Below are 20,578 nucleotides of genomic sequence, written 5' to 3'. Positions count from 1 at the left end.
ATACAAATGAGAAACAGATACACCAGGGAGAAAGATAATCAGTATCAGCTACAAACAGAAGACCTCAGCTTAGAAAAAAAAAAAATTGAGACAAGGTGTACAGTAACTTTAGCCTTAGCCCAGACTGGCCTTCAACCAATCCTTCTGCCTCAGCTTTTTTTGGGGGGGGGGGGGAGGGAAAGGGAGGGTTTCGAGAACAGGGTTTCTCTGTGCAGCCTTGGCTGTCCTAGACTCACTTTGTAGACCAGGCTGGCCTGGAACTCACAGTGATCCGCCGGCTTCTGCCTCCCAAGTACTGGGATTAAAGGCATGTGCCACCATGCCTGGCTCTGCCTCAACCTCCTAAACACTGGAATTGCAGGTATGCAACACCAAATCTAGTGATATACAGAATTTTAAACATCCAAACTTCAGCTGGGCGTGGTGGCGCACACCTTTAATCCCAGCACTTGGGAGGCAGATGGCTGTGAGTTCCAGGCCAGCCTGGTCTACAAAGTTAGTCCAGGACAGCCAAGGCTACACAGAGAAACCCTGTCTTGAAAAGAAACAAACAAACCACCAAACTTCAGTGTCAGAATGGGTTGCTTGGCAGAACAGACAGTCTCTAACACTTGACTATTAAGTTGCCTGACTTGTGTTTGTACGAAAGAGTCTGGTGTAGGTTAGATTAGTCTTCCACACTAAACTCATTCCATAACTTGACTACACACTGGACACTCTGTGAATTAAATGCATACTAGCCATATTCCAGGCTTTTATTCTCATTAGTCTGAACACAGGAAGGAACTCTGATATACAGGGTGAGATTAGCTGCTCACAAGTTGGCTGTTAGGTTGGGAATGAACAAAATCTGAACACTACAGAAAATATTTGATGGGAAATTTCTAGATAGCATTTCATTTCTTTTTAAGTCATGATGCTTTATTCTGAATTATTACAAAATAGAACATGAGTCAAATGTGATAATACAATTTTCTTTATTAAAAATAATTTACAGCATCAATAACATATACACAATTTCATAACTGAACTTTACCTCCAATATATTTCTATACAATACTTAACATTATTGAACTTAAAACTGTTATGCTATTTTGTTGGCTTTAAATAACAATGATTTGTAGTTACTTAAGAGATATATATGGTTTATAGTCACATGTTATGCATAAAATAAAACTGATAAAACAAACAAAAACAAAACAAAAACACACCAGCGAAGTCACCTTAAAGGGGGAAAATCCACCGAAAAAAGCCAAAGTCCACTTCCTTTCCTCATTCCCCCAAATCAAATATAGTATCATTATCCAGTATTTTAGCATCTTCTCCCTAAACTCAAAGGCAAAAAAGGTCGTTTTTCAACCCCTGAAAAATGTCAAATTTTCTCCTTCTGTCACTTACCACCCAGAAAAGGAACATACTATATTGTTACCATATAAGCAAATAACTGACTCTGGCTGAGTTTTTAGCTTTACAGCCTTTAGTACTATCCCAGTGACAATCCAAGCAGTCTGGTAAAAAGATGCTGCTGCCTCTCATTCAAATGCTAACAGAGACAGAAGTACCTGCTATCCTGGGAGCCTTAAGGGAATAACTAACAATAACAGTCAGTGGCTAGATGCCTTTCCTCTCCTTCATTTGCGTGAGCAGCATAACTAAGGCACACAGCAGCCTGGAGCACAGCGTTCTAGGAGACTGAAATGCTGCTGTTGGTAACTGTAGTACACTCACAATACTTTGTGTTCACTTTCTTCTCCCAAATATTGGTAATTTTTAGAAAATAACACAATACTAAAAATAGTCAATAAAGAAAGTGAGTAACACAATAAAAACAGGTGTCACGCTTTTGCATCATTTGGCTGGAGGCAGAATTACAAGATATATGAGCTGTATTTCCCTCCCCCATTTAAAACCATGCTTATTGAGAGTTTAGGTCACTGTTTCTAGGTGGGAGAGTAAGCGAACCTTGATTTTGTTCCTGAAATACAGTTTTCATACCATTCCTGGACTGGACATGTTAGCATTTGACTGATAGTTGGGTTTATCATCTCTCACACATTTATTGTCCACACCTGTAGCTCAGACTACAGAGTTTGCTTTCAAAATTTGACAGATTTTTTTTCCATATATATATCTGGAATTACCATTTCTTCAAATCATGTACCAATATTTTAATACTCAACTTGTAACTTCTCCATTCCTGACTCAGGCTTCCACATAGATTAACACAAAGGTAGACAGACAGACAGACAGACTCATGGCATCTACCAGAACATAATTTGATTTCAAAGTAACAAAGAATACATTTAGTGAAGAGACACTGTTTTGCCAAACTCTAGTACAACTAAATACATACTTGAGAAATATTTTCAAAAGACTGTATGATTGATTATGTGCAAAGTTCTCAGTGCTCTTTACCCACTGGTTTGGTTGTTCCTGAACTTTAAGCACAAAGCAAGTATTTTTTATCTTGTGCAATGCACAGAAACAGATCAGATGAAGAAAACATTAAAAAAAAATCACTACAATTAACTTTCTGCTGCTAAGTTTAATTTCTTAATTAAAAAGAGGCTTTCTAAAAATTAACTTCCAAGCCTTTTAAAAATGATGTTAAATATGGACAAAGGATGTTATGTGGTGTAACAGATATAAGCGCAACTAGAAACACATGACATGCAGACAGCAGTGACCACCAAGTGCCTTGTCTTTACGTCAGTTTTGGTTAAAAACAAATCATAATGAAATTAATGAAGTGATATAGCCCAGATAAAATAAAGACTCAAATAGCAAGAAGTCAACTTAAAGGACTATAAAGAATATATTAAAAAATATTTAGAGGTGCATATCCATTTACTTTTGGGAGGATAATTTGTTAAGTCTAGATAGAGTTGATTCAAGTTGTTTGCAGCATTCATAAAAGGAGTGTGGAATGTCAGCTGGTGATACCTAATTGAGGTTATACAAGTTACAGTATAATGTAAAATGAGCAAACCTAGCCCAAATTAATACACCAGCGTTTGGGGCCTGCCAGAGGTCATAGTGGCTACTGAAAAATTACAGGACTGTACCACAGAAAATATGTTTTACTAATATATGGTACCATACAGTCACTTCTATTTTGCAGCTGTTTATCTTGAGACTTGGAGGAAGCTTTGGCCGGGCTGGTCAGAGGGACTGTGATCTGGGCAGGTTCTATCCCTGCAGACATACTGAGACTAAGGATAAACCTGACTTACATTACAAACTGGGAATGCCAACTGTGTCCACCTTAGTTCTGGAAAGGAATACACTTAAAAATGTATTTATAAATCAGGCAGCCTTTCCCATAATTTTAGGGTCTAATCTGGATTCTTGTATTTCAACTTGCTATTCTTGGTTTTGGGTTTTTTTGTTTTTTTTTCTTTCCGAGACAGGGTTTCTCTGTGTAGCCTTGCCTGTCCTGGACTCACTTTGTAGACCAGGCTGGCCTTGAACTCACAGCGATCCGCCTGCCTCTGCCTCCTGAGTGCTGGGATTAAACGAGTGCGCCACCACCGCCCAGCTCAACTTGCTATTCTTAAACCAACAAACAGTAGTCCAGTTTTATAGGGCAAAACAAAACTAATAGCTTCAGAAAGCTTATATGAATCTTCAACACAAGTTCAAATTCTGTCTTTATTTACAAAAAATTCTCATAAAATATACCCCCCATACTTACAGGTCTCTTCCACAACACACTTCACACGTTGATTTTAGCAATGTTAATAGCACCATTCGTGTATTATTTAAAATCAAGATTTCATTTCAGTCACGACGCTGATTCATTATCATTTACATCCATGGATGAGATATGTATACTGAAATTATCTGCAGCTCCACGGCAGCACACAAGGCTTTGCAGTCGCCAGGCACAGCGGTGCCAAGGTGAGTAGATGCTATGAGAATTTTCGAGCCACAAAGTTTAACAAGCCTCCATGTTTGTACAGAGTTATCTCCACATCACTTTCAAAGGATGCGATCACGCTGAATGCCTTTCCAGTACTTGTCTTTAAGCAAACAAAAAGATGTCATGTTAGTCAGAGCTTCAGTGTTATTTGGTTAAGGTCATTTCACATTTACTAACTGCCTGATTTGTTGCCTCATTTTCCTGATTTTAATTTCGTGCATCTTGATTGACCAAAACCCTTTTGCTATTTGAAAACACGAGACTCCTCCCAATGAGCTAAGTAGAAAAACAGGTATTTTGATCTCTAATTCTAAATAAAACAACTATCAGACTCAGCAAGTCTACAGCATGACTTAGATTTTGCTTCTCTTGTGGAAGTCATCAGAGACTATTTACACTTACTATACAGTGTCTATTACACATAATGTCTACTGCCCTTTCTTTTCTTCTCTTAGTTATAAAGTCTTTCTCTAACCCTGAGTGCTGAACGTTTGCTTCTTTTTGGAACTGATTATTGCCTGAGATGCACTTAGATCAAAACAGAAAGAGCTAAAAACCTGGCTTATGTCACTGGAGGCTCAATTCTCTGCCAGGCATCTTTTTTCTAGACTCGAACACACATTAACAGGAAAGAGCTATAGCTTACATACACTGATATTAGCATGCATTTAGAAACAATTTGAGTACAAAGAATACAATATGTATTTAAGGATCTTTGAGATACCTTCATATTTAATGTAATTCGAGGAGAGAGTTCTTCAGGAAATGATAAAGAAAATACTTCTCTGCCGGAGAGGCCCAAGGAATCTGCATTTTCTCCTGGGAGGAACTCAAGTGGCACTATACCAATTCCAATCAAATGATCTTTGTGTATTTTTTCATAGCTTTCAGCCAAAATAGCCTTTACACCCTGTAACAAATGTGTATTTTATTTCCTTTTATCATGTTTGAAAGTTGACATATTGAGAGTACTACTACTATTATTATTATTCTAACAGGATCTTGATTTGTAGCCTCAACTAGCTTTAGACTCATGGTAATCTTCCTGCTCTTTGGCCACTGGGTACTGAGTTTGCAGGGTGGACCACCATGTCTGCCTTACACAGTAGTGTTGCAGGGTATGTGGTCCCACTGTGAACCCCAAGACTGTAAAATAGAAAAACTTGTTTCTAGTTATGGTGTGGCTCAGCCCTAGCACAGACTTTTGTTGTTGTTTTGTTCTTGTTTTTTGAGACAGGGTTTCTCTGTTACACAGAGTCCTGGCTGTCCTCGAACTCATTGAGATCTGCCTGCCTCTGAGTGCTGAGATTATGGGTGGGTGCCACCGCATCCAGCCTCCTAGCACACACCCTTAATCTAAGAGCTTTCTGTAGACAGAATAAAGTTAACCTAGGTCAAAAGGCGGAACAAGCAACCAGACTGACAGGAAGTGAATATGGGAGAAAAATCATAGAGAATGAGAAGAAGTCTAGAGGATGGATAGAGAGACGCAAAGGAAGTAGAAAGGAGGGACACTGTATTGAAGGGTACTTAAGACAGCATGGAGAAGAAGGAGCTTCTTCCTTCTGGGACATGAGCTGAGTAGGAAGGGCTTTTTCCTTCTGGGATGTTGGCTGAGTATGAAGGTCAGCTGGGTGCTTTCTCTGCCTCTCTAAGCTAGCAGCTATTCATTCCAGCATCTGGCTCCTGTGTCTTTATTGGTAAAAATAGACCAACTGGGATTTTTTTTCTTTTCCCATTATTGAAATTGGAATTGTATAAGGTTTCTACAGAAACAGTTTAGAAATTGTTTTTCAAAAAAGACCTTACATTGTTTTGATCCCCAACACAGCTCTAAGTAGAGCTCTGAAGGCCTTTGGAGAGGTAGACGATGGTGGATCTCTGTGAGGCCAGGCCAGCTAGAGCTATACATAAAGACTGTCTTAAAAAAAAATAATAATGATAAAAAGGTAACTGAGTAGGTAGACTAATAAATTAGAATCTAGCCAATGCTATCACTTGGGGAGTTGTGAGATTTGGAAGTGTGTGAGGTCCTCGAAACATTGGAGAAATAACAAGCAGTAAGACCTCTCTGTAGGCCTACTTTGGGAAATGTTTATTCTCACTTACATCGAAGTGTAGTTTTTATTTTGTTTATAATTGTTTTGTTTTAGAGACAGGGTCTCTCTGTATAGCTTTGGCTGGCCTGGACTCGCTTTGTAGCCCAGGCTGGCCTTGAACTCACAGAGATCCACCTGCCTCTGCCTTCCAAGTGCTGGGATTAAAGTTGTGGGCCACCACTGCCTGGTAGATGTTTATTTTCTAAAAAAAATGAGGTAGAGCAATGGTTTTAATCCCTTTGGGGGTTGAACGACCCTTTCACAGGGGTTGCCTAAGACCATCAAAAAACATAGATATTTACATTACAATAACTAGCAAAATTACAGTTATGAAGTAGCAGCAAAAGTAATTTTATGGCTGGGGCCACCACAATACTAGGAACTGTATTAAAGGATCACAGCATGAGGACAGTTGAGAAGCACTAAGCTAGAGGCTATAGACCTGGTTTCTCAAAACAAAAAACACAAAAAAACCCCACAACTCTCAGAAGCCATTTTTCCTCCTTAATCACACATTCTTCACCTTTTTTCTTCCTCCAAAATCTGAGGTGCACAAATGTACTATATACTTGCTCAAGTACTGTATGTTTACCTTTGTCCTTAGACATGAAAGATAACTTGGTTATCTGTCTGAGACAGGGTCTCTAAATAGCCCTGGCTGGTCTAGAATTCACTTTGTAGATCAGGCTATCCTCAAATACAAAGAGACCCTCCTGTTTCTGCCAAAAGAATGCTGGATAAAGACATGCTATGACACCTAGCTCAAGAATAATATTAAAAAACAAAAAAACCACTTAACCAAATTTCACTCCTTGGGAGTCCAAATCTCCTTCTGAGAAGAGAGGACCTAAACCAAGGCACATTGGGATGTTGGGGGGCACACATGACGAGACAGGGATGACAGATAGCCTAAGAGACCAGATAATAAACAGGGATGGAGCTAACGTGGGCCTCCTGTATAAATTATTGTCTTGAAGAAACTGGGTAGCCTCAGAGAAAATACAAACAGAAGGTTTCTTATTTGGACAGGGGGTGTGGAATGTGGCTGAGACTCCTGACAGAAATGAAGTGAAAGGAAGTACTAACACATGGTAGTTTAAGGCAGACACTTCCTTTCTCTTATTGTTCCCCATACAGACTTTTTCATGTAAAAAAAAGTTTGAACGTTCATCAGAGTACAAAATAAAACTAGAAATATTAAATAACATCCAAGACCACTGAAATAAACAAAAGAAAACAAAAAACAAGCTGGGCACAGTGGCCCACACCTATAATCCCAGCACTCAGAGAGGCACAGGCAGTAGACCTCTGTAAGCCAGCCTGGTCTACAAAGGGAGTCCAGGACAGCCAAAGCTACACAGAGAAACCCTGTCTAAAAACAAAACAAAACCAACAAAAACTAAAAATGTGACATCCAAATAATCATATAAAAAATCCAGATAAATTAAATAAACTTTGATACAGTATTACTGACTTAAGAGAATATTAAAAATTCTTTAAGTTTAAGAATATAAAATTTGCACTGGAGAGATGGCTCAGAGGTTTAGAGCACTGGCTGTTCTTCCAAAGGTCCTGAGTTCAATTCCCAGCAACCACATGGTGGCTCACAACCATCTGTAATGAGATCTTGTACCTTCTTCTGGTGTGTGGATGTACATGCAGGCAGAACACTGTATACATAATAAATACATCTTAAAAAAAATTAAGAATCAGTACCAGCAAATAGGGTCCTTTGGCAGCCCAGTCCCTTGAGTTTCCGGAACCGTACTTCTTTCCTGCTAGAATTATCAGTGGGATACCTTCCTTCTGGTATAGCTCTGCAGCTTCAAATACATCGAGCTGTAGATTAAATAGACAAAAATATTTAATACACAAGCCGATCCAGTGAGGAATGGCTGAGGCACTGTGTGTATATCCTTACCGTCTGTCCCGATGGAAAATGGATAGTTTTGGGAGCTGGCTTCCCAATAAATTTATTAAAAAGCTTGATGTTTGCAAATGTGCCTCTTGTCATCACAGCATCATTGCCTCTTCGGGCTCCGTAAGAGTTGAACTCTCGAGGAGTAAGGCTACAAAAAAGTTATGAAAGATAGTTTTCATGCCAGATGGAAAACAGTAACATTACTGAGTTGTAAGAGCTGTTAAAGGCTGTTGTTGTCCATCTGCCCAACGTGATAAGTTCTCAAATTGGTACAAGAAGTAGAGAGCCCAGGGATCACTCATGAGTTTACCACTCACCTATAAACTCCACAGTTTCTTAGATAATTGACCTCAATAATCTGAAGCTAATCTCAGATCTCCCTTTCTTTTTAAAAGGTAAGGTCTTAGGTATGGAGCCCAGGCTTGTCTTAAACTTTCAATATTGCAGCCTCAGCCTACCCTGCAAGCAGCTACCCCTCCCAGCACTAGAGGACAGAAACTACTGAACACAAAAGAGCTCAACAATCAACAACTGATTTTTATCAGCCTCATTTAATTTCTTTTTTATACAAAAGCATCAATACTCTAATATGTACACTTTAAAAAACCTTTTACTACAGTATAGAATGGTATAGTCCAGGGGGCTGGAGAGATGGTTTAGAGCACTGGCTACTCTTCCAGAAGGTCCCGAGTTCAATTCCCAGCAACCACATGGTGGCTCACAGCCATCTGTAATAAGATCTGGTGTCTTCTTCTGACATGCAGGTGTATATGCAGGTAGAATACTGTATATATAATAAATTATATATATATATTTTGTTGTTGTTGTTGTTGTTTTTTTCTGAGACAAGGTTTCTCTGTGTAGCCTTGGCTGTCCTGGACTCGCATTGTAGACCAGGCTGGCCCTGAACTCACAGGGATCCACCTGCCTCTGCCTCCCGAGTGCTGAGATTAAAGGCGTGCACAACCACCGTCTGGCAAATAAATAAATCTTAAAAAAAAAAAAAAAATGGTATAGAGCAGTGGTTCTCAACCCTCCTAATGCTGTGACCCTTTAATACAATTCCTTATGTTGTGGTGACCCTCAACCATAAAATCATTTTGTTGCTAATTTTGCTATTGTTGTAAATCGTAATGGAAATATCTAATATGCGATCCCTGTAAAAGGATTGTTTAGATGACCAAAGGATAAGAATCATTAGTATAGATTCTAGGTGTCCATATTTTAAGAAAATTCTAAAGTGCTGAGAACTACTTGATTAAAGGAAAAGTACAAAACTATACATTTAAAAGAAGTAGTAACTGATTTTTCTCGGTGGAAGAGACATTGCCATTTTAACAGGAATGGAAATCATAGCCAAAAAATATTAGGAGATACGCCAGCAAGACAGCTCAGGAGGTGAAGGCACTTGCTGCTAAGCCTGACAACAAGCCTGATGAGTAGAGCATGGATTTCCAGGGTACACACACATACATACTAAATAAAAATGCAGTAAAAAATATCAGGAGAAAAGTTTGTAATAAAAGCTATTGTATGAGCCAGGCATGGTGGCTCATGCCATTAATCTCAGCACTCGGGAGGCAGAGGCAGGCAGACGACTGTGAGCTCAAGGCCAGCCTGGTCTACAAAGTGAGTCCAAGACAGCCAAGGCTACACAGACAGACCCTGTCTTGAAAAACAAAACAAAACAAAAACAAACAAACAAAAAAAGGTATTGTATGATTCTGCCAAATCAAGCTTCATAGCTCCAATTTTTCTAAAGTATTTCAATGAAAAAACTTGTTACTTGAATTGCTGAAGCAATAATATCTAAAAGCTGATCAACAATGCAAATACATTTCCTGATACCAAAACAGTTCTTTAGTGAGAGCAACTCCACATTATTACTTATAGAAATGAAAAAATACCTTTCTAGTTTTAAACTTCTATCTCTTTCACCTGGTATTTAAAATTGCGTGTTGTTCTTGCAGGGGGCCTGAGTTCAGTTTATAGAGCCTATGTCAAACAGCTCACAACTCCAGCTCCAAGGGTTCAATATCCTCTTCCTGCCTCCATGGGTACACACAAGCACGTGTGTGCACGCATGCACACACACACACACAAAAGTAAGAAATCTTTTTAAAAATTTACCCCTTATATAATTAGGTTATCCAAATTTGATTCTGTCAGTCTTCTTTGATATTGATACGCATCAATCCTAGTCTCACTGATAAACCTTTTCAACCCAGGAAGCACATATCTGCTACATTTTAATGATGGGAAGCTGGCTAGAGCCAAATGGTCAGGCTCCATTTGGTGTGTCAAAGCTAAGATTGATCACTGCGTCTAAGCAGTTATTTCTTTAGAGTATAATGGCTTTATTTACTTGTTTGAATAAGGGGTCAATTAAAAATAGTGACTTCAATGTCTAACATTGTAAGGAAAGAGGGCCAACGGGTGACAGTTCTTGCTGAAGACCCATGTGTGCACACTGAGATATCCCTATGTTAGCATGCATTTACTGGGTATAGGAATATGTCTAAGAGAAAAGTTCCCTAATGAAAGCGAAAGGAGGCAGAGCAGCGCCCTGGACCCCGAGCACATACACACCCTCTGTTTGTCAAGTACTTGGCGGATGACAGTTCTTGCTGAAGACACACATGTGCACACTGAGATCCCTATGTTAGCAGCGCCCTGGACACCGAGCACATACACACCCTCTGTTTGTCAAGTACTTGGCGGGTGACAGTTCTTGCTGAAGACCCATGTGTGCACACTGAGATCCCTATGTTAGCGGCGCCCTGGACACCGAGCACATACACACCCTCTGTTTGTCAAGTACTTGGCGGGTGACAATTCTTGCTGAAGACCCATGTGTGCACACTGAGATCCCTATGTTAGCGGCGCCCTGGACCCCGAGCACATACACACCCTCTGTTTGTCAAGTACTTGGCGGCAGCGCTACTCCTAGCGATACTTCCAGCAGGTGACACATGATCCGTGGTGACAGAGTCTCCCAAATACAGGAGGACACGGGCATTTTCAATAGGCTGCAATACAGCTGGCTCTTTGGTCTAAAAAAAAAAAATCAAAACATTGAACTCTCATTTTAAACACTGTAACAATCTTTAAAAGATCAAACAGTACGCCAGTACTTACAAGTTTATCAAAAAACGAAGGGCATCTGATGTAAGTAGACTTCACGTCCCATGGAAACAGTACGGAGTCTGGTGCTTCTAAGGAATTCCAACGTTTATTTCCCATCTGCAAATATGATTTTGACAAACGGACCAAAATAACAACTCAGAAAAAGAGATTTAAAAAGTATCCATAGTAACAAATGATACTTAGGTAAGATTGAAAGGTAAAGAAGCCTTATCCATTTGAAAAATGACATTTTTGTACAGAATAAATAGATTTGCTTTAAAAATTTCAACCTACAAAAATTTCAGGAGCAATTTTGAGAGTGAAATTTCAATGTGAACAAATATAAAGACTTCAGAGAGCCATTCCATCACTCTCCAAACTAAAGAACTCATTAAGACATTTATGTGTATGCATGTACACACACATGAACATAGCAAAAAAAATTAGTATGTAAAGTATGCCATCAATCTTTAGAAATATCGCAAAGAAACATGCTTGATCTCTTCAACATATTTGCTCCATATTACCACCTGTTAGTCTTGCCTTTAAATGGCATTTTAAAAACAAACAAACAAACAAACAAACAAACCTCATCTTTCATCAATCTCTACTGCTACCTCAATGGCCCATTTCACCAACACCTTTGACTATTAGACTTGAACTTTCAGATTCCACCCTTCCTTATCCAATTCTCCCCTTTCAAAAGAGTAGGCTGAGTGGTTGGAAAGAGGACTCAGAGGTTAAAGGATGCTCTTCCAGAGGACCCAGGTTCAATTCCAAGCACCCCAATGGTGGCCCATAACCGTCTGTAACTTCAGTTCCAGGAGCTTGGAGACTCATCCTTCTGGCCTTTGCAAGCACTAGGCACACATGTGGTGCACAAATATGCATGAAGGCAAATACTCATACAAAGTAAAACTAAATAATGTCATCTTTTCAACCATCTTGTGTAGAACAGCAATGTGAGCAGGACACAGTGGTATATTCCAACATTCGGGAAGCTAAGACAAGTTACTAAATTTAATACTGGCCTAACCTACAAAATGGCTGTCTTAAAAAACAAAACAAAACCTCCTTCAACACGCTCCCCCAAACTTACAAAACTAATTCTTCTTATCCTAATTTCCCTTTCTTTATATACATTTAGCATAATATTTTCTTTCTTTTTTGGAGATAGAGTCTTGCTGTATAGTCTTGGCTAGCCTGTAACTAATTCCCTAGTAGACCAGGATGACCTCAAACTCACCTGTCCCTGGTTTGTCCAATGCTGTGATTAAAAGTCTGTATCATACTGGGTGTGGTGCTGCAAGCCTTTAATCCCAGTACTTGGGAGGCAGAGGCAGGCAAATCTCTGTGAGTTCGAGGCCAGCCTGGTCTCCAAAGCTGAGCCCAGGACAGCCAAGGCTACACAGAGAAACCCTGTCTCAAAAAACCAAAAAGAAAGAAAGAAAGAAAGGAAGGAAGGAAGGAAGGAAAGAAGGAAGAAAGAAAGAAAAGAGGTCTGTATTACTACACCCAGCTTAGATAGCTCAGAGGTTAAGGTTGCTCTTCCAGAGATCCTGGGTTTAAATTCCAGCACCCATATGGTAGCTCATAACCATCTATAATGAGATCTGGTGCCCTCTTCTGGCATGCAGGCATACATGCAGATAGAGCACTGTATAAAAAATAAATATGTCTTAAAAAAAAATAAAAAATTGAGATAGAATCTCATAGTTTAGCTCAGGTTGACCTGGAAGTCACTCATGATGTAGCCCAAGCTAGCCTTGAACTTGTCATTATTCTCCTGTTTCTGTTTTCTGGGTGCTGGGATTACAAGAATCTGCATAGCTGGCTCCTAATTATTTTTTCTACAGTTCACTAACTCTCTGCAAGAGAATTCTTTCCTTTGTTCAATGAAGAGTAGTTGCCACACAGTAAGGCATTTTCTGAATGCTCAAGTTTATATGCCACGTTGAACATCAAAGTCTGCATAAATGTATCTGCTTGTTTCTGTATAAAGGCAAGTCTCAAAAAACAAAAACAAAAGCTGAATGTGGTGGTACATGCCTTTGATCTAAGCACTGGGGAGGCAGCCCAGTGTACAAAGTTGAGTCCAGGACAGGCAAGGCTACTGAAACAACAGTAGCCAGTTTATCAAACCAGCCTGGATGCCTATCAGCAGAGGAATAAGACATATTTTCTTTAACAGTAGTGTTTTTATTCAGGCATTTTTTTGTTTGTTTGGTTTTTCTAGACAGGACTTCTCTGTGTAATCTGGGCTGTCCTGGTCTCCCATTGTAGATCAGGCTGGCCTTGAACTCTACCTGCCTCTGCCTCCCAAGCACTGGGATTACAGGTATGCACCACCACAACTGGCTTTGTTCAGGAATTTTAAAATATTGCTATTTGTGGAAAAATGGATGGATTGATGATTATCATGTTAAATGAAGTAAGTCAGGCTCAGAAACATAAGTATCAGATTTTCTCTCTTAGTTAGATCTAAAATCTAGATTCAAATACAACAGAAGATCATATGGAGGGGTAGGAGTAAATTAGAGATGATAAAGAGAGTAAAAATAAAAATAAATACCACACATGTAAAACCTAAACTTGTGTGTGTATGTGAGAGAGAGAGAGACAGAAAGAGAGGGAGACAGAGAGAAAGAGAGAAAGAGAGAGAGAGAGAGAGGGGGGGGGCAGGCAGACACACAGACAGACACAGACAAACTGACATAATGGAGCTAGAGACCATTATGTTAATAGGCCAGACACGGGGGCTGGAGGCGGGAGAGATGGCTCAGTGGTTAAGAACACTGGCTACTCTTCCAGAGGACCCAGGTTCAATTCCCAGCACCCACATGGCAGCTCACAACTGTCTGTAACTCCAGTTCCAGGGTATCTGAAACCCTCACGAAGACATTCATGCAAACAAAACACCATGGCACATGAAATACTCTGAAATACAAAGTTTGTATATATTTTTTCTTTTATCTGGAATCTAGATTTCAAAATAAGATATATGCCAAAGGCATGACACTCAGCCTAGTTGAGAAATTCATCAGATAGAAAGATTATGTTATATTGTCCACACGTAAAACTATAAGAGAAAAGACAAACAAAACAAAACAACCTAACAACAAACAACACCCCACCTCTTACCTCTACCTTCTCCTTTAGTGCTTTAAACATCGGCAATATCACATGCTCTTCTTCCACCCGAAGAACTTCTTCTCGACTAGGCCAAACGTCATGCAGGTAAATCTCTTTGCCCGTGGAGTCAGTCCCTGCTCAAGGTTTTAACATGGTACTCAGTACACATACTAAAACACCACCACCTCCTCAAAGCAGTTCTTGTTTTAAAAAACAAGGCAAAGAAATCAAGTAGGTGATTTAACACAACAGGGTTGTGCTTCAGGTTTAAGTAGTGAGAACCAATTACACCCATCTTTTATGTTTTTCACAGCAACCTTAATTACAGAAGAATGGATGACATAAGAAAGTAATAAGTGCTGGGCGTGGTGGCACACAACTTCAATCCCAGCACTCGGGAGGCAAAGGCTGGCAGATCGCTGTGAGCTCGAGGCCAGCTGGTCTACAAAGGGAGTCAAGGACAGCCAGGGGTAACACAGAGAGATTCTGCCTCAAAAAAACTAAAAAACAAACAATCAAAAAACCCTACCAAAAACCAAAAAGAAAAGAATAAGCATTGCATGTTTTCTTTCATATCAAGAATCTGGTCTTAACAACTTCTGGGAGAAAGTGTGCACAAGTATACACACAGACAGACAGACACTATATAGGAAAACATACCTAAAGGCTCTGTCAGGAAATCTATGTTTACTGTGCCTGCTATGGCATAAGCCACCACTAAGGGTGGAGAGGCAAGGTAATTGGCACGAACACAATCGCAAAGACGACCTTCAAAGTTTTTGTTTCCAGATAAAACTCCACAGGTAACCAAATCACCCTAAGGAGGGGAAAACAAATATATTTGAATCAAGCGCTTATATGTTCTTCCACAATTATAAAATTTAACTTACACAATACAGTTCTGAGAGCCAGTCAAACAAAAGCATCACTAAGTTTGAAGAACAGAACTGTAAACCGTATAAACTTTAATTGTTCTTTATATTACTAAGGAGTTATTTTTAAAATGCAGAAGTAATTCTTTGTATTAGAAAGAGTTGGAAGTTAAACATCAATGCACACACTAATGTACACTTTCTGTAATTTACTAACAAGATATAGTTAAAACAAGTTGGGGCAACTGTCAAAGAAGCTCGTTCTCCATGTGCCTTAGCTATTTTTACCGGCACCTCTTTTTTTAACCTTGGTGCTTAAGTAGATGATAAAGTATTATTAAAAAAACAAACAACAATAAAAATGCACTTATAGCCTGTCATGGTGCATGCCTGCAATCCCAGCACTTGAGAGGCAGAGGCAAGTAGAGCTCTGTTAAGTTCAAGGCCAGCCTGGTCTACAAAGTGAGTCCAGGACAGCCAGAACTACACAGAGCAACCTTATCTCAAAAAACCAACGGGAGAAAATAGCACTTAGATGTTTACCTGTTTTACTGCATTCAAAACTGCTTCCGATAAAGGTGCTGTATTTCCCACACATGTTGAACACCCATAGCCAACTATTTCAAATCTGCATTTAAGAAGTGAAACATGAAAAAAAAAAGTGAAACATGACTGAATAGCCTATCATATTTGTAAAGAAAGAACAAGTCTTATCTCTTCATTTCCATTACTATAGTAAGATTACTCAAAAACTATTTGCAGCATGAGAACATACTAATCTCAACATTTTAAACATTGAAGTCTTGCTGTTAGCATGTTCTTTGTACTGAATGGAAATCATATCTACAGCATCTGTACCAGATCAAAACTATCTATCACACAACACCACAAAGCTCCTCTGCTATATCTAGCACTGTAATAGGACCCTTAAAAATCATGGTGTGCTTCCACTCAAAAGGTATTTAAGACTCTAAAGCATCAGGAAGACCTCACTACAAGAGTCTATCAAAGGTCCCAAAAGGCTAAGGAGGCACTCCAGCAGGAGCAAAGTATTCAACACTTAAGCACTTACATCTAAGAAGAATCTGTGACAGCAATTCCAACATAAGATTACAAACAATCCTCTAAATTACTTTGGCTGCTGTTCTAAAAGCAAAAGGAAATTTCTAAAATTTATGAGGCTTTCAAAAGGACTGATAATTTATAAGATTATTATTTTCCAAAAATTAGGCTGTTATCAATTTTTTAAAGCTATGCAAGAATCATAAAAGCTACGTGTCTCTTCAGCTTTACAGTTAAATTGACCAGCATATTGTGGACCCAGTACTTTTGCAAAACCTGAATTAAGACAACCTGCTCACTTCCCTCACCCCACAGGGTTTCCCTGTGCAGTCCTCGCTGTCCTGGACTCACTCTGTGGACCAGGCTGGCCTCAAACTCACAGGGATCTGCCTGCCTCTGCCTCCTGAGTACTGGGACTAAAAGATGTGTTCAACTGAATCAATACAACTTGTTTTATTATTTTCTGAACTGAATGTGACTTGTAAGAATTGGGTACTTCTCCCTGTGACTTGGTTTCCCATGTCCTGAAGCTGCAGACCATGTACCTGACTTCCAAGCGGCTTGCTCATCAACTATTCCCAGCGAGTATCTGCACAGTAGGTACAAGATTATGTGATAATGGCAAGGGAACAGAAGGGAAGGGCTTTAGCAGGCTCGTCCATGGCAAATATGGCACTGACACTTTCCTTTTGCCTTTCACTTTCCTTCTCCCCCTGGCTAAAAACCACTAGATTAGATTCCTAAAGCTAGTCCCCAAACTTTAGTCCCTTTTTTGGCCACTGACTCAACTCATTCCTGAGACTAAATGCCAAGGTCCAACAATGAAAATTCATTATTTGGCTAACACGTCCAAACAAGATTTATCAATTCATACTAGCACAGAGCCCCCCTCTTTTCTCCTTAAAAGCCCACTCCTGCAAAAAAATCACCTTCTTGCTGTTTGCCTTTGCAGCCTCCACCCCCCTTTTCTGGGTAGGAAAAAAAAAATCTGCTTTGTGTGTCTTGGTGTGTCCTGTACAGGTACTCTGAGGGGGCTGTTCACTCTTACAACAAGTATTTTTCCTTTTTATCTTCTCTGTTTCCTACCAAATAAACACCTGCTGAATACCACTCTAGGTATAAATAAAAATAAATGTAACTTACCCTAGTTTGCTAAGATAGGGTAACACTCCACTTGAACTGAGGTAATGTGTAACCATCCCACTGCCTGGAGATAAACTTGTTCTTATATAAGGTTTAACTCGTAGACCAGTTTCAACAGCCTTCTTAGCCAGAAGACCTGTAAAAAAATCAACAAATGACTATGACAAAGTACCTTTGCATCCTTCACATTAAAATAAAAAGCAAGAAAAGGGTATGTTAATATCTTAGACTGCAATTTGTAGCAAAAAGCTCAAACTCATTAACTTACTATCATTACTCTGTGCATTTTACTCTACTGAATCAGTTCGCTGAAGACAGACTGAAATTTTTAGTAGATAAATCATCCATCATGCTGCAAATTATTAGGAGCTAGCCTGGCACCATGGCATCACACCAACAGAAAAAAACAATAGTCATATATAACTGCTACTGACTGAATCATTAATGCCATCATCCTAGTAAACAAAGAGGAATTTAACAGATTATACAGTTTTATAGGAACCAAGAACTGTCACTGCATATACAAACTGACACTATTTGTCAATAATCCTTCACTTGCCTAAGGGGAACCAAGTATACTGTGATAGCAAGCTGGTGGGAAAAACCCCAAGCAATACCTGCTGATTAGCATTATTTCTAAACTCACTAAAGAGACAGATACAACTTAAAATCGACAAATATGCAAACTACAGTTTTTTAAAAAAAGATTTATTACCTTCTATATAATAAAAATACTATAACTCAAATTAAAAGTTCCAAACAACTTAGCTACAAATTTCAATGTCACTGGGGCCTTTAATGCCAGCACTCAGGAGGCAGACACAGGTGGATTTCTGTGAGTTAGGGGCCAGCCTGGTCTACAAAGCAAGTCCAGGACAGGCAGGGGCTATCACACAGAAACCCTGTCTCGAAAAACAAAACAAAAGAAAAAAATCAGTGTCCTCAATAAGAAACACAAACCCAGATATATCATCTTAGGAAGAGAAATGACTATAATAGGGAAGCAAATGGTAGTTTACACGAGAGAAAATGTGGTCATAAATACCAACCTACCTGCAGCAAGCATGACAGACGGATTGCAGTTATTGGTACAGCTGATAACTGCAGCAATGACCACGGACCCATGGCACAGCTTATACTCACTTCCATCATAATGAATAGAGACGGTATCACTTTGTTTTTCTGCTGCAACTTGGAAGCCTTTAAATCCAACCTATGAATTTGTATGTAAACAGTACAGACATTGTAGAGACTGACAGGAAACACAACTTGGACATCTGATCATTTAGCAGTCAAAGTTCTACCGTGACACTTAAGGTCTACACCATTCAGAAGTGCCGTTTATCTTACGCGTGATCTGAATAGTTACAAGAGGAGTCTACTGGTGTCATAAGCAACACTTTCTGCATTAAGTGATTACAGCAACCACCCAGAATCCAGTCCTAACTCGGACACTTCCTATCCATTCCTACTTGTAGGAATTCTCAAGACATGGCAGAAACTCTTCCTGGTCTAAAGATCTGCTCCAGGGACTCTGGGTGAGTGCAGAAGAGAGGAACAAGATTTACCATGAGGCTGGGCATGGTGGTACACGCCTTTCAGGAAGCAGAGGCAGGAGAATCACTGTGAGTTTGAGGCCAGCCTAGGCTAACTGGTCTATAAAGGGAGTCTAGGACAGCCAAGGCTACAGAGAAACCCTGTCTCGAAAAACCAAAACACCAAAACACCAAAAAAAAAAAAAAAAAAAAAAAAAAAGGTTTGGGAGACAAAGCCAACTTTGGCCTTTTCTAATAGCATGTGACAAAAGGCCGTAACTTTCAAGACAAAAAAAAAAAAAAAAAAAAAAAAAAAAGAGGAAACAAAGAAACAGAAAAAAGAAAAGAAACCCCCAAAGCTAAGGTTATTCCGTCTTTGTTGACTTCTTCCTAGTGTAAGTCAGAGGAACCTGTAGTGGCTCTGCTCTGCTCAACAGAGCGCTCTTCAGTGATGTAGATGCTGTCTGTGCCACATGCTTGAAACAAGACCACTGTGACTAAGAAACCTAACTTTATTAACTTTTGATTATTTTAAGTTAATTCAAACTCTGACCCTCACGAGGCTGCTGGCATATGCCATAATGGGGGAAAAAGAAGAAAATAAGTAGACTGAATTCATGACTCAATACCAAGCTCTGTTGGCACTTTACTATTTATTATTTTAGCACACAACATAAAAGTAACAATAAAATAATTTACCTTTTCATTTAAGCAAGCCTGAAAATCACTTTTCATATCCGTTACAGCAACTCTATCCTGAGGCCTTTTTGGACCACTGACAGATGCAACTATTGAATTCAGATTAATCTGTATCACCTAGGAAAACACAGAGTGGAGGAAGAGAGGAGATCAGAATTTCTAAGTATAAATACAAACACAAACATTACTTTTTAAAGCAGAATGAACACATTTATTTTACACAACTTATAAGAAACATGGTTCCTCATGTTTTTTCTCTAAAAATATAAATACCAAAGGGACTGGGGCTGTAGCTCAGTTGCTAGAGGACTTGCCCAGCGTGCATGCATTAGACTTGATGGTGCACTGTTTGTAATCCAGGTACTCCACAGGCCCATATGGTAAGCCAACTGGGGCTAAATAAGGTTGTCCAAAACAACAAGAAAAAACCCACAACCACTGTCACAACGCACAGACGCCTGTGCAGTGATGAAGGAGAAGCTCTGCTAATCATCAACTCACTGCCTCTGAGTTCTTTTTTCTTTTGTTTTGTTTTAGACAGGGTTTCTCTGTGTTAGCCTTGGCTGTCCTGGACTCACTTTGTAGACCAGGCTGGCCTCGAACTCACAGCGATGCGCCTGCCTCGGCCACCCAAGTGCTGGGATTTTAAAGGCGTGCCTCTGAGCTCTAATTCCATCCATGCCTTATTCTGAGATCAAAGTTAATGGTTAGTAAACATTTCTCCCCAGTCACCTCACACGTGATCCCTGGTCAACAGAGTCCATGCAGGGAACATAGCAAACAAAGTTTTCCTTCTCTTTTTGGTTCCAGAGGATCTTACTAGTTAGGTTCCTATGAGCAAGCTTTTATTTCTTGGTTAAAAAATCATTAGTTTTGTTAAAGTCTCAGTTTCCAATCAGATATTTATTTCTCCAAATATTTATCATTTCCTTTGTGTATTTTATGTGGTTGGGTATAGTATATTTGATACTTCTTCATTACAGTCTCATGATCCTTTAATAGCCAACAATATTCTGGCAGATCCTACTGTATTTAATGGAGTCAGCTGATCCTAGTCTTTGACCTAA

The 20,578-nt window shown here is 39.4% G+C and overlaps 1 protein-coding gene across 2 annotated transcripts in view; it reads right to left on the bottom strand.

The window, feature by feature from the left end:
- Positions 1–960: 960 nt before the first annotated feature.
- Positions 961–20,578, bottom strand: part of IREB2 (iron responsive element binding protein 2) — a 51,026-nt gene continuing 31,408 nt past the window's right edge. The window contains exons 11-23 of one of the 2 annotated variants that reach the window (XR_014779477.1): positions 19,512–19,628; positions 18,331–18,490; positions 17,278–17,413; positions 15,616–15,700; positions 14,861–15,017; positions 14,210–14,334; positions 11,081–11,185; positions 10,853–10,995; positions 7,943–8,090; positions 7,738–7,860; positions 4,647–4,832; positions 3,695–4,022; positions 961–1,326 (exon numbers count right to left, since the gene is read on the bottom strand). Coding sequence is in view for 1 of the 2 variants with exons in the window: in XM_084782953.1 (XP_084639079.1) it covers positions 3,912–4,022; positions 4,647–4,832; positions 7,738–7,860; positions 7,943–8,090; positions 10,853–10,995; positions 11,081–11,185; positions 14,210–14,334; positions 14,861–15,017; positions 15,616–15,700; positions 17,278–17,413; positions 18,331–18,490; positions 19,512–19,628 (1,596 nt within the window). In the remaining variant the exon portion in view is untranslated. Of the gene's footprint in view, positions 4,023–4,646; positions 4,833–7,737; positions 7,861–7,942; positions 8,091–10,852; positions 10,996–11,080; positions 11,186–14,209; positions 14,335–14,860; positions 15,018–15,615; positions 15,701–17,277; positions 17,414–18,330; positions 18,491–19,511; positions 19,629–20,578 lie in introns of both variants that reach the window. The other variant, XM_084782953.1, reaches the window with a different exon arrangement.

The sequence above is a fragment of the Acomys minous genome (genome assembly GCF_964271855.1).
Source record: "Acomys minous genome assembly, chromosome: 5".
Classification (NCBI taxonomy): Eukaryota; Metazoa; Chordata; class Mammalia; order Rodentia; family Muridae; genus Acomys; species Acomys minous.
Note: the sequence above shows the minus strand (reverse complement) of the source record. Positions and strands in the feature narration are given on the sequence as shown.